At 35.7% G+C, this 14,477-nt stretch overlaps 1 protein-coding gene across 1 annotated transcript in view; it reads right to left on the reverse strand.

Annotated features, from left to right (window-relative positions):
* Nucleotides 1–1,961: 1,961 nt before the first annotated feature.
* Nucleotides 1,962–14,477, reverse strand: part of LOC126278173 (nucleolar protein 4-like) — a 688,925-nt gene continuing 676,409 nt past the window's right edge. The window contains exon 8 of the mRNA XM_049978069.1: nt 1,962–7,082. Coding sequence (XP_049834026.1) covers nt 6,922–7,082 — 161 coding nt within the window. The 3' untranslated portion in view covers nt 1,962–6,921. The remainder of the gene's footprint in view (nt 7,083–14,477) is intronic.

Consider the following 14,477-nt stretch of genomic DNA (forward strand, 5'->3'; position numbering starts at 1 on the left):
ATTGCAATTTTTTTATTCAAATAAATTGTTGCTTCCAAAGATTTCTAGCATAACAACAAGTTTAAAAAATCGTAAATTCTTTTTTAAATTTTTTCTTAAAAATATGTCATTGGGTACTGAAAATTGTTTACTTGCAAGTTGTGTGCAATTAACAAGAGTTACTATTGGCTTACTACTGTTTACTTGCTGGGAGTGTTAATGAAATATTACTGTGAAACTCTAAAAATACAAATTTAGAAAGTTCAAATTGTTTCAATTTATAATTCTAAGATTTGCTTTACTACATTTTGAAATAATTAAATATAGCAACTCAAAAAGTAACCTATGATATGAAGGATGTTCCTTAATATTTCTGCCATCACAGTCATGTAAATTCACATGGGCAACTGCAAGGGACAACTGAACTTCGTTTACTTCCCTAAGAGTTATGCACATTTATCTTTTTAGCAAGAACCTCCGTAGCACACTTTATATTTAATATTTAACTTCACCATCATCACGAAAACTAAACATTACTATTGCTAGCAGCTGCTTTTTAGAACTTACCACCATTTACATGCACACACATTGACAAAGTTGCTATCAGTGAGAATCTGAAATCAAGAGGCAGAGCTACCATTTCCTGGTTTATTGTGGAATTATCAACTGATATAAATAAAGCACATCATGTATAAATTTTTACATCCAGTAACTCTGTTTCTCAGTGAATGTCCCGTAACACTGCTTACAGCTGAGGTCTTCAGTTGTGAAAGTATTAACACCCACTTACACAACAAGCATCTATGACCTAAGCTTTTACCTTTAAGAAACAATGGAGATTGAGTCTAGAATAGAATTATGAGAAATCTCTGGTTAACAACCACTAGATTGCTACATGTGGCCTTGCAGCAAAATAAATCAGACATATGTAATGCCAAATTTCACACATACCCAAAGGAGCATGTCCACCATGTACCCCTTTTTCTTGGAACCTTTTACAACTTCACCCACTTCATTTCAAATTCTTATTTTATTCATACAGTATGAAGCAATAAATCTTATTTTTAGCTAAAATTCTGTTAAAACTGCAAAAACTGTGCATGTTGAAGCTAAGTTCATGGGTCTTTAATTACTCTGAATGTGTACAATCAGTACGTAGTATACATATGCTTAGTTTCACTAATTTTTTTTCTCCAAAGTTTATTTATCTATCTCCACTTTAAACACCACTTGAAGGCAGTGGTCTGAAATACACATATTTTAAACTAGCGTTGCAAAATGTACGAAAAGCTAAGGAATTTACTCTTCACAAAGAGTTCCAAGATTATGTGACTAATTATTTAGATTTCTTATGTGATTGTACTATAAATAACAACAGACTGTAGTATGCATCTTTAAGTCATGTTGTGCCCATATTTTATTACTGGTTGTACTTACTTTCATTTGCCAAATTGTTTAATATTTGATTGTCTTTTACATTCACACATTAATGTACTGAATGTATTTCATAACTGACTATTGTGTGATTATTTCTTGTTATTGCAATTTATCTAATTATGCAGTGTATCTGTCTCTTGTGTAATTTGACATTTACCTGATTATTTTGCCAGATGAGACTCATAGCCTGTAAAAACATTGAAAGGTAATTACTAAATATGTATTTGTAATATAACCGTCTCAAGAGTAATAAAAGAAGGTAATTTAATTCAAGCACTAAGAAGTTAGGAGGTTATATGCCAATTAATTGAAAAGGGAACTTTGTAATACATAAAATGGTGTTCAGGCTATAGTGTAAACTTTCTTTGTGAGGGTGAATGAGATCAAGCCACCAGAATGGCGAGAACACTTTGCCATTCATACCGAATAATTTAAGGGCATCTTAACTTAAAATTTCTTTCTTCTTAAGTCAATTTTAGATTAAGTATCAGTTTAGTTGCAGGGAACATTAATGATAATTGTTCTTTGGGCTAATTAAAATGCACTTTCATTTCTTTTTCATTAAATATTTTAGTGCTAATTAAAGATTTTTATTGAATATTTACACAAATCTGAAGTACACATATATCATTTAATCATTTTGTAAAATATGTTAAAAATATATAAACAATAAGATTCCTTGCAAGACATAAAGAATGATGCAGTGGTCCAATTACAATTACAAAATTCACTAATCAATAATTCAAATATTTACAGCCTTCTTTGGTATATTTCAAATTGCTAAAAAATTACACGTGTAATTTTTGCTAATAGAAAGACTAAAACTGATTAAAAATACAATCTGGAATATACAAGCGTTTATATATTTAACATGTATTCCACTTCACTTTCATTTCCAGCTCTAACAAGCATAGATAACTAATTATAATTTATCATCAGAAATTTACAGCTCGGGGCCATTCAGCACAGAGAGGATAAAATTTTGTACGTGGCCATGATTGTTGGAACCTGTACATTTATGTCCAATACTCTTCTCTGAGACATATTACACATATTGAATAATGTACTACAAATCGTGCTCCTTCTTCGACTGTGTACAGACCTAACTGTTGTAGTTAGTGAGTGTTAATACAGTGAGATGCAATTCTGGTACTTTAGGAAAAGATGTAAACAATTACACAGAGATCAGTTAACTATAGAGTCAGGAATTAAATGTGTGTATGCAAGTGAGAAATAGGTTATGGGAACCACTCTATCAACCAGAAACAAGATTACAGCATGATTTCTTTCTCACTGTGTGCCAAAAGGAACTTTAGTTAGAAAAAATGTGGTGGTTAGCATTGCAGAACTAGTTATTTGCAGAGCAAGAACTCTACAGAAAAAGTACACTTAGCAAAATATAAATCTGTATCACTCCTATTCCATTCTGACACACTCCACAATATCTCAGAATTAGTCTGGAGGCAATTCTTGGACTGTAGTTTCACTCCCACCTGCATGCTGTCGATGTCACCAAAATATGTGTGAAGGTTAGAACAGTGACAGTGTCAGCGTGAAACTTTACTGTTGTTTTACAAATAAATTAAGAGGACTTGGATGGTTGACCACTGCATTTAGTGTTCATACAGACATGCAGTTTTCATTTTCAATTAAAAGTTCAAAGACACTGATGTCTGACGTAATCAGATTTTTGAAAATACCACTGATATATCTTCCAAGGTTGTGTACACCAAGTCTCCATTTAATTAACATTCTACTGTTAAATAAGACGCAGTTAACATGACAGCTGTCTTAACAACTTTTCTGCTGACAGAATGTTGGACTCCACTGTTATAAACTTATATTGAACACTACTTCTGGAAAATTGGCTTTATCCCATTACAGACTAAAAGAGCCTAGTGTTTGATGGGCTAAGATAAAAATTTTGTTAATTGGCTTGTTACTATAGAACGTATAACCTTTACATGGCATAAACAACTATAAACTTGTACCATAAATAGAAAAAAAACTATCTAGCAATTATCGACTGAGAAAAATGTCTTCCCATAACTTGACATGGAGGTGCCTATCATCAACTTCAATGGCTTCCTTTTTTCTTTTCTTTTTTTTCAAACTTGTTAATGAAACAGTCATAAATCACACCTGGTAATGTACTTAACTGATGTACTGGATAAGATGAAGCAGGATAGTACCACAAAAATCAGAAAGACTTAGGAACTTTGTTGACAGTTATAAGAACATGCTGGAAGACAAATATGCACACTTAACATCTTTGCTTAATACATCTACCTATCAAACCAAAATTATATGAGGTATATTACAATAAGAGGGAAATAAATTTCTATGTTGAAGGAGTTATTCCCTTAAAATTAAATGATCTGAACCATCATCCCCCCCCCTCAAGTTATACTAATATGCTACATGTGACACAATTCTGTAGCTATCATGAGTCAATCTGTTTTACCCCGAAACGTACCGAAACAATTTAATATCAATAAAGTTACAAGCACTACCCCTTTTAATTTCAATCTGTCAGTAACAGATATGCTACAGAAACTTAGTATTTTTTATTCCTTTTGGCCAAAAACATTTCCTAGAACACTTCTGTAACCACACATATACAACCCATGTAGAAAACTGATTACAGTGCACAGTAAGATAATTTGAAAATGTGCTATAAATGGTGTGTGTGTTGGAAAATGGGATTCAAAATTTGCAATAATGTTTGCCATATAGAGATGCACTCTCAAATCTACATGTCATACTTGAAGATTGCATAGATGCTGAAACCAAGTTTTAAAATTAGGCCTCCAGTAGTCAGACTGACCCCTACAGATGGCCAGAAACCTGGTAACACTGCCCATATTGCAATCATTCCAGAAGAATGACCCATGATTAAAATTCAGATGTAATATTCCAGTTGTATCTGGAACTACACCACCAAAACTAACCACAGGAAATACAACACGATACAATAACATCTTTTACGTAATGACAAATAACCATATTTAATGGAAAATATGTACTGTGAATGTTAGTACGAGCACATACAAAATGGTAAATCCTCTAAAAACACAATATACTGTACTTAATTAATACAGAGAGGGCAGCACAGGGAACCTAAGACATTCACACGTTGTTTTAGTACAGTCATTTGCGTTTTGTGCACATTTCATCTGTTTATAACACAGATACCTTTCATGAATATAAAAAGAATAAAGTGTTTGTCATTAAAAAATTTGGTACACGCATAAAGTGTAATGGCTTTGCCAGTTTACTTAACAAACTGTGCAAAATTTGAAATAAAATTACAACTCAAAATAAATACAGTTACTCACAATTATTGCAAGTTTTCTTTTTTATTTACCAGATTTATTAAATAAATGCCTTGCATTATTTTTTAATTTATTCATCATATATTTTAAAATGGCACTATAATTATGAATTGCTGAGTTGTGTTTTGCTTGGAACCAATGTCTCCAGTGTTTGTTTAATGAATATGGAAGCTACATTCAAATTCCATGGCCAAGTAATTTATTAAATTCAACATAAAATATAAGGGATACGAAGGTCTCAAAGCAAAATTAAGAATACGTTATGCAACAATGTTGCTGTATAACGTATTGTTGGGTACTGAAACTCATCTACAAGAAATATGATGATTCTCAAAGAAAAAATGTATTAAGAAACAATGGCTAAAAACCAGTGCTGCCACATCAGAAATATTTTATGAAGAAGGAAAGGCAGTGTAAGATTCACATTTTGAAATAATATTTGGCAATTACATGTTATCGGGAAAACCACCAAGGTTCACATATTTATGTGCATATATCTGAGCATTTATAAAATTTAAATAACATTTTGTTGTGCAAAGTTTCCAGTTTTTAAACGTAAAAACAATAAGTACTCCCAATAACAAAAGTAAAGCATCTAAGCAAGGACTTATTCACTAGCCAGTTCATCATTTTGTAAATTCTTTTATGCAGTTCATCATTCTGTAAATTCTCTTATACAGTAAATTCCAACATGGAAGAACAGTCTGGAAACACTTCCACAAAACAGTTGAATTCCTTATTAATAGCTGCCACGAACATCAACACAGATTAATATCAAAAACACAACACCGAGAGTTTGTCACAAATGAAAAGATGCATCCATCTACTTAAATTTGAAACAAGACTGTGTGGTGGGTATAAAGTATTAAATCTTTGAAGCTGCTATATATATTTAAGTACAAATTTTATTTACATATATGGACAAATACTACAAATGTGAATATATGAAAAACGCATTTTTGACTTACAGACAAAACATTTGAAACATCGATTGCACAGTGCTGCTGAGAATATTTTAAAATTTTTTTGCCAAATAAATTTTCTCTTTTTAGAGAAGTTGCATTAAGTAGTGTGCATCAGCTAATGCTATGGATGGAATTAGGAATATCCACATATAGAGGTTCGAATTAACATTATGATTGCACAAATATAAAACACATGTCACAAGAAACACAGAAAGAATATGAGGAAACTGACAACGAGTCACACAACCATTACATCTTCCTCAAAGTGCGTTTTGTATTTGCATTCATGCAACACATGTTATAAACTAGCACATATGTTTCTGGTTTCATGAAAGACAAACATGTCCAATACGCTTACTCTGTGTATTGTCCTCAGACATTTCCTAATCAATGAATTAAAGACAGCTTCTATCTCATGAAAAACACATCAACCATATTTGTACAAGAGGATGTTTCTTTTTTTTCGTTTTTGCAGAGTCAGAGGCCTATAACTTACAATTTCAAAAAACTGGTAAACTCTTTATAATCACAAATTATTGGTAAGTTCTGTCTGTGAGTCATGTTCCTGTTGAAGAAATGAAAAACATGACCAACACTTGTCTACAAATGTATCTGTTAGGAACAAAATGTAGTCAACACCAAAAATATACATTTCATAGTAAATGAATGATATAAATAGTGACTCTGATATTGATAATGATAACAAAGGCATGTGACAGTGCAGGGTCAGGAAAAAATTGTTATAAATAAGTACAAAAGTGCTGCATCAGCTATTACATGAGTGAGAGCATGTAATTGGTCCATCAAATATCTTTATAGAGTTTAAAGTCTTTTTTTTTTCATCTTGAAAAATGTTTAGCACAGTTTAATAATGTTAAGTGCTTTCCATTATTACACTCATCATGAATAAGTTGTTGAAGCAATTTGCTTCTTCTTCACGCAGCTGGAATATCCCAGAAAACTTGTTCTGTATCACACATCAGTTTAAGCAAAGTGTTCACATGAAATACATCAAAGTCAAAGAAGTACTATCAGCACACACACAATGACACCAGATCATGAAATAAGATGTTTAAATGCACAATGAACCAAACATCCCTTGACACAATGTCTTCACACTTTGTACACAGTGGAAAAGCTGAGATCCCTGCATTCATTTTGCTTCAGTCTCTCTGTGCAGATCACCATGTTCATTCTCAGGCCAATCACTGTTGCTGCAAGAGCTGTTCTAACTCATCTGCAGACCGGAGAAGAAATGCAGCAGACTCCCTGTACCCAGTAATCAACTGCCTTACTGCTACTATTTCGGCGGTGCTCAGTTTGTGGCTGAGCAGTGGTTTTGTCTTCATGCTTAGATCTGTAGGTCCTGCAACATAACAAAAAAGTGTTAACTCCAATTAAATGCTAACAATGAAAAAATAACCAAAGTGACATAAGGCTACATAGTGTTGTCTTTACTGAATGTAGATCATTTTTTTGAAACCATGTTTCCCCCCATACTTAAAGCAGAAGGGTTCTGATACATCTTCAATGCAACTGACTAGTACTCCAGCTGGGCCAATCCTTCTCCAGTTACAGCATTTTGATGGACACAACAGCCAAGACATTCAATGTAACACAGAACTTCTTGCTTGTATTTGACATGATTTGACATGCATGTGCTCAAGTAAAAGACTGTACAAATGAGCTCAGATCATCAGCTGTCTATAAGAGCTGAAAAATGCATTGCAGGTAATGGTGAAGTTTTTGAAGATCTTTAGTGAAGAAATGTATCTACTTAAGCAAACCATTAGATCACAATGTTTAATTTACTATCACTTGTACTTGTCCTGTTCTCACCTGGTTTCATTAGTTTCCTCAGAAACTATTAAGGACAGATTTCTGTTCACCTTAGACACAGTTGCAGTCAGACCTTAGTAACCAAAAACAGCAATGATCATCTATGTGAGAGTTCTGCTTGTGTGAATGTATGTGTATTTTCTATATATAATGAAAGACTTATTCCAGTAGCTGAATGTTTGTAGCATTCTTTTTCATTGAGCCTCTCTGTGACTCAACATCTCTTCTATGTGACGAGTAGCTTATTGCTGTAAAGAGGAACTATTACTTGACCTTTATAGTAGACACTAATGTAATTTATAACGTGCCCAAGAAACACACAGAGATATTCACCAACCACATACTTTGGTTGCAGTAATGAAACTAGTGACCAAAAGACCTCAAGGCCAGTAAGGTAGAGCAATCTTCACCAAATCAGATCACCAGATTCTTACAACTTCCATCACAGAACAGCAACCTTATCATTTCCTTTGTCTCAATCCTCCTAATGAGATTTTTTCATTTAATCGTCCTGCTAATTTGAGGAGTCAGAAAGAATCTGTTGTAGATTATTTCAATAGTTAAAGCTCTGTATGGGGCTACTCTCAAGACAATTTAAATTAAAATGCTGTACTAGAGTACACAGAACTACATCAGCTATATTTGGTCCATGATAACAAAGTTCCTCATCTTTTAATAATGGAAAATGGCAACACAGATACAATTAGGCAAACAATGACAAAGTGGCAGAAATTCACCACAATGCTCAATGTGAGGATTACAGCAATCAATCCCTATCCAGATGTTTGTGTAGCATTTCTGTAAAATGTCCAGTCATAGAAGATGTAGTCTAGTTACATTCTAGGTCTTAACCTCTGAAACATCAATTCTATTGAAAAAATATCAGAACATTTTCAAAAAGATTCTTCCAATGATGAAACTATCTCAAGCAGGCAGTGTGCCTCAACCTCAAATTCTGAATCCAGATGCAACCAATGGATTAAATTAACACAAGATCTGAATATAAGAATGAACTGTTACTATGCTTGTCAGTTTCACACACATCTCCATAATTACAAAACTGAGAGCTCAGTTTATAGCAACTATCTGCAAATCAAACTGCAAGTCTACTCAAGGAGAGTGGGAGACCAGTAAATCTGGAATCAAACAAAAGAAATATGTCAGGAAAACAGCATTCCCTCTGATCATTTTGTTCAGGAAGATCCGAACAGAGAACTCAGCAAATGTAAAAATGGTAAGGCAGTAGGTCTTGATGATATCTACACCAAGCAACTCAAAAGATTTGAGTCCTGCTAGTAGCAATGGCTCTTGGACTTATTCAATGACTGTGAACTCCCTAAACTAAGGAGAAAAATCAGTCACTGCAATACTCAAACCTGACAACACAAGTGATCCCAAGAATGACAGACCAATCCCATTGATGGGACATTTAGACAAAATCTTACAACAAATGAGTCTAGATCAACTATTTGAGTTGTAGACCCATTGCTCATGCCAGAACAAATAGGCTTTTAACAAGGGAGAAGTTTTACTTCCCAAGTACTGCACCTCATGCAGTATACAGAAGACAGCTATAAAAACAACAAACAGTGCAGCGGCTTTCACTGACATGCAATAAGCCTACAACATGGTTAGTCACTGTATAGGAATATAAACTCACTCAAATAATTGGATGCTTTCTGCAGAATATATAGTTTTCTGTTTAATTTCGAGGCCAACAGAGCAGATAGAGAAACCTCAAAAATGGCCTGTTACAAAGAAGTGTACTAGCTCCTATACTCTATAATACTTACATTAATGATCAACCCTGCTCATAAAGAATAAATAGCATTATTTGTGCATAAAATGTTGCAGTATTAGCTCCAGAAGCAACATGTACTACAAATTCTATCCATTATTGTCAAGACAACCGATCAAAAACAAAAGTCTGTGCCTTCCACCTTCCCAAGCAGCAAGACATGTTCAGGTGATCCAGTAAGGTGTGCAAATAGAGCACTGCTTCGCTTCCAAATCTCTAATTGTAATTCTTCATTCTTGGTGTTCCAGATCCAACCACCTTGCAGGATGGCTGATGCCTTCCAAAAGCCTCCCCTCATGTCACGAGTATTGGTGGTCTGTACGGAATACACTCAACAGGCTGTGCTCTGGAACTGGCAGTGTGGTGACTGACATGCACCAGCGGACATTTGCCTATGGATGACATGGGAACATGGTGTGAAGAGACAATGCACTATATCCTTGTCTGGAAGTTGTGTCCACTTACATGCTCCCCCCAGGGAGGGGGGGATATTAATTAGTCAATTCCATTAACTATTAGCAGAAATGATAGTGCTTATAATACCAATCTGTCTGAAGTATTTTTGTTAATGTTCATATCCTATATCTGGCATTATTCGGTAAAGTGTTGTAACTCAAACCAGTGATTTGTCCTTTAGTTCCTTTATTTATGATGTTGTGAGAAGTCACTTTCTATGATTGAGAATGGAATAACAACAGAATAATGCAGAGTGAAACAATGTGCTGTTCTGGCTTCCAATGTGGCCAGATACTACTTTTGATCAGGATGAACTCCTTTACTTTCACTCAGGTGTTGAGGAACAATGAATGGTGGATGAGTTTCCTGTCACATGATCCCAGATCGCAGCTGTTGTTGCAGCCAATCCAGTTTTGCATCAAGTCATTCACCCCATTCAGCTTGGGTAGACAGACAGGCCTCTTGATCCTTAAGTACTGCCTACAGCAGGGACTTTGGGGGTCAGGGGGGATTCATATACCAATTTTTGGCCCATCGGCATACGTTTTGGCCCAACATTGACAGTGACATTGTTCTTTGCAGCCTGTTCTCAGTGTTCTACCCAGCAGGCAATGCCACAGATAATGCTCTCTCCATGGACCACACTGCAGTTTCTGTGAGAACACATCCACGTTCATTTTGCAATATCCTTCCTAAATTCTTACTGGTTGTTGGTTGTTGATGCTTTCTCTAGACTTTCGTACACTATTTGCTGTCCTTCAATGTCAGCCACATGTTTCAGGCCATGTCAAAAAGTTTTTCTATTGAAAAACTGCCTTATATGCTTGTGAGGGATAATGATCCTTCTCTCAGATCTTCCACAATCTCTGCGCTTGTCAAGGCATTTGCCAGGTGACTGCTCCTTTTCTTCACCCCAAATCTACCAGTGAGACAGATCCTCTCAAAAAGAAAGTTCAAGGTTCAAATGAAGGAGTATGTTGCAGACTCCTCCATGGGCAATTTCTCGACATGCTTCTTGTGTTCCTACAGGTTGGCGACAAAGGGGAATACCCCATGGTTACCAGCAATGCACCCTCCTGCATGTGCTCATGCTGCCCCATCAATACCCACTGGTGTGGCCCTCATTCCAGTTCACTCCTGGCTCCGCTGTCTGGGCTCAGTGGTTCGACCGACGGCCAAAGTTAATTGTGTTCATACTTATTGTCAGTTCCTGCCTAAGTCAGTATCTGGATCTGTGTCTCAAAAACTGTTCGCCTAAATATTATGATATACACATATTTGAAACCATCTTTTTAAGCCCATCATGTTATGCTAAAATTTAACGCCCTGCTCCTGCAATTCACTGTCCAAATGGCATCTTTGTATCTATTACGGATTGGGAGATACAAGGGGTGTTATGACTTAGCTGCCTTACACTGAGTATATGTATGTGTGTGTGTGTGTGTGTGTGTGTGTGTGTGTGTGTGTGTGTGTGTGTGTGTGTAGATATACAGGGTGCTTATTTAACTGAAGACTTTGAAATATCTAGAAAACTACACATTGGATCAGAAAAAGATATAATTCCAATTTGTTTGTCTCAGAGGGGGAGATGTAGTGATACACACTCAACCCAGACCTCCACCCCCTGAGTGGATGATGGGATTGAACTTTGAAATCTTTAATGGGAACACCACAAATGGTACTGTAATCAGAGGAATAGAAATGAGTACCCAATTGTAATTTCCAACACACTACTCAATGGCTCTTGAATATCCAATGGCACATGAGACCCCCACTTCCATGCTGCAAGGGTAGGACAGGCCAGTATTTCATGATTTCCAACTGGCAACCCCTTTCAAAACATTGTATTCCTCCAACATAGACTACACAATGTGTCACTGTGGTCTACCATGTCTTCACAGCCTATTGGCACTTGCTACTACCCATTATCTTATAAATATCCCTACAGAAAGTAATCCTGAAACATCAAATCTGGCAACCTAGCTGGTCAATTACTAGGACCACATTTGCTGATCCACCGACAAGTGTAAACATGGTCTAATACTTCCTGTGCTTCAGTTGCGTAATGTGCTGGGCAAACTACATGTTGAAACCACATACATTGTCAAACATCCTGCAGTAGTACTGGTAGTTCCTGTTCCAAAAACATTCAATATTTGTGTCCATTCAATGTGCCATCAATAAAATACAAACCAATGAGTTTGTTCCCTATGATGCCACACCAATGTTAACCAACCAAGGACGTTGATGATCAACTTGCCGTAACCGGTGAGGACTGTCTACACTCTATGCCAGTTAACACTAGCATGGTTTGTGAATGTAGACTCACTGGAAAACAGTACCTTGGCAGAAAGCATGGGGGCCATTTGCATTTGTTGATGTGCCCATTCAAAAAGTACTACCCAGTATCAGGATCATTTCAATTTTTTCTTCCATGGTCCACTTCCATATCTATTCTCTAAATGATAGGTAGGTGTACAGGCAATAAACACAGCCAAGTATTGTTATGTTTAGAGCTGCTATCTGTTCTACATCTGCAAAATAGGTGAGCTCTGGTTGCAGAGTACTGCCTGTTATGATACATCACAGTTCACTACATGGCCATGGTGGCACATCGATTAGTCCTCTGTTTGATATGTCAGATAAAAACGATGTTGCAAATGGGATTTCCAATTATAAGTTATGAAATACTGGCCTGTCCTAGCCTCGAAGCATGGAGGTAGGGTCCCATGTGCCATTGTATATTCAAGAGCCATTGAGTACCATGTCATAAATTATGAATGTGTACACATTTCTATTCCTTCAATTACAGCATCATCTATGGCAAAACAATGAAAATGCTTTGGATGTAATGTATGTAGATATTGTCGTAGAGTCATAATCTGCAATAAAAAATGGGAGTTCCCACCGAAGATTTCAAAGGGGCCGCAGGGTGATGTCATACCATTGGATGCCCACTCCAAGAAAAACAAATCGGAATTTTAGTTTTGGAGATTCTTCCACATCTTCACTTAAAATGAACATCCTGTACCTTCAGACTGGACATTAAGTGCATATTTTACTTGTGTAAGTACAGTAACTTCTAACCACTATATGTATATTGCTACTGCAGCAGTCCTCAGGAATCAGTCTTTCCTTCTCTTCCTGTCTGGTAGGTCTCCCCCTGTCCCGCAGATCTGGGCAACTTATCCAAACTCTACCCTTTTTCCTAAACCTCACAAGTCCTTTTCCTTCACCCATCTTCCTTCCCCTTCAACACTTCTGCCAGAAGGAGCCACTAGCTCCAAAAACTAGCAAACTGTAATAGCTTTAATATGCATGTTCTGCTGCCACTTGGTGAGTAGATTTTTTTATCTATCCATTTACTTATTCCAACAGAATGAAAAGAATCATTATAGTCCCAATGCATAAAAAGAAGACAGGGAATTCCTCAGAAATTACAAGTTATTCAACACACCCTGTTAGATTTTATTGAAACCATATGAAGAAAATGTAATCATCAGGCATTATCTGAATCATTTTCACATAAATAGACCTACTATTGACAATATATTTGTAATCAGAACAATAAATGAAAAAGTATGGGAATATAAACAGAAAATACATAACTTGTGTATTGATTTTTTTAAATCTTATGACTACAGTGACAAGAAAAGCCGTTGAAATGTAATGATGCAATTTGGATTTCGAATTAAACTTATAAATCTTTGTAAAATATTCATGGATGATAATATAAGCAGGGTTTTGCTAAATGGGATAACATCTGACAATTTTAAAAACACAACTGGACTAAGACAGGGAGATGCTCTGTCCTCTATGGGTATCAAGTTAAGGTGTTTGCATATGCAGATGATATACCGTATTTACTCGAATCTAATCCACACTTTTTTTCTGGTTTTTGTAATCCAAAAAACCGCCTGTGGCTTAGAATTGAGTGCAAAGTTAGCAGAAGTTCTGAAAATGTTGGTAGGTGCTGCCACAACTAACTTCTGCCGTCGAATATACCTAGTGCTACAAAGACATGCTTTGTAGGCACAAAGATAAATACTGGTGTCAAAACCTCTGCCTCATAAATAAATTTTAAAAAAAAGGTGGAAGACGAGCTCTTTTTTCTCCGCCCCGAGTTTCGACCACTGCATTTTCATACATTATCCAACGAAGTAAATACAAATTCCGTATTGTTCATCTTCGAATGTAGCATCATTTCTATGTACTACGAAAATCCGACTGGCAAAACTGTTTGTCAATATCACCAACTCTACGTTCTGAATTTTTTCCTACCAGTGAGAAGAGATGGTTGCTAATAGGAACCTGATGAATCACATGCAGTATTCTCTTCACCATAAGAATAATATGAATATAAACATTTTGCCATGTATTCTTTCATGTTTGCTGCTATCTCATTTAAATCCTGTCTGCCTAATAAACTGCGAAAATAGAGTAGACAACAGCAAATGCGGAAGAATATACGTATCGTGTCATGTTTATATTCGTATTATTCTTATTCCTAATAGTGATACAGTAAGAAATGAAGCAAGGCAACTGACTAGATTTTTAAATCTAAGATGAATCTAATTTCTGTGCGGAATTTGCTGTACTAAAGAAGCAGCCACAATGATTTTCAAACGGAGAAAATTTTTTGCCTAACTCTCGTTCAGAGCATGTTCT

The sequence above is a fragment of the Schistocerca gregaria genome, chromosome 6 (assembly GCF_023897955.1).
Source record: "Schistocerca gregaria isolate iqSchGreg1 chromosome 6, iqSchGreg1.2, whole genome shotgun sequence".
Taxonomy (NCBI): domain Eukaryota; kingdom Metazoa; phylum Arthropoda; class Insecta; order Orthoptera; family Acrididae; genus Schistocerca; species Schistocerca gregaria.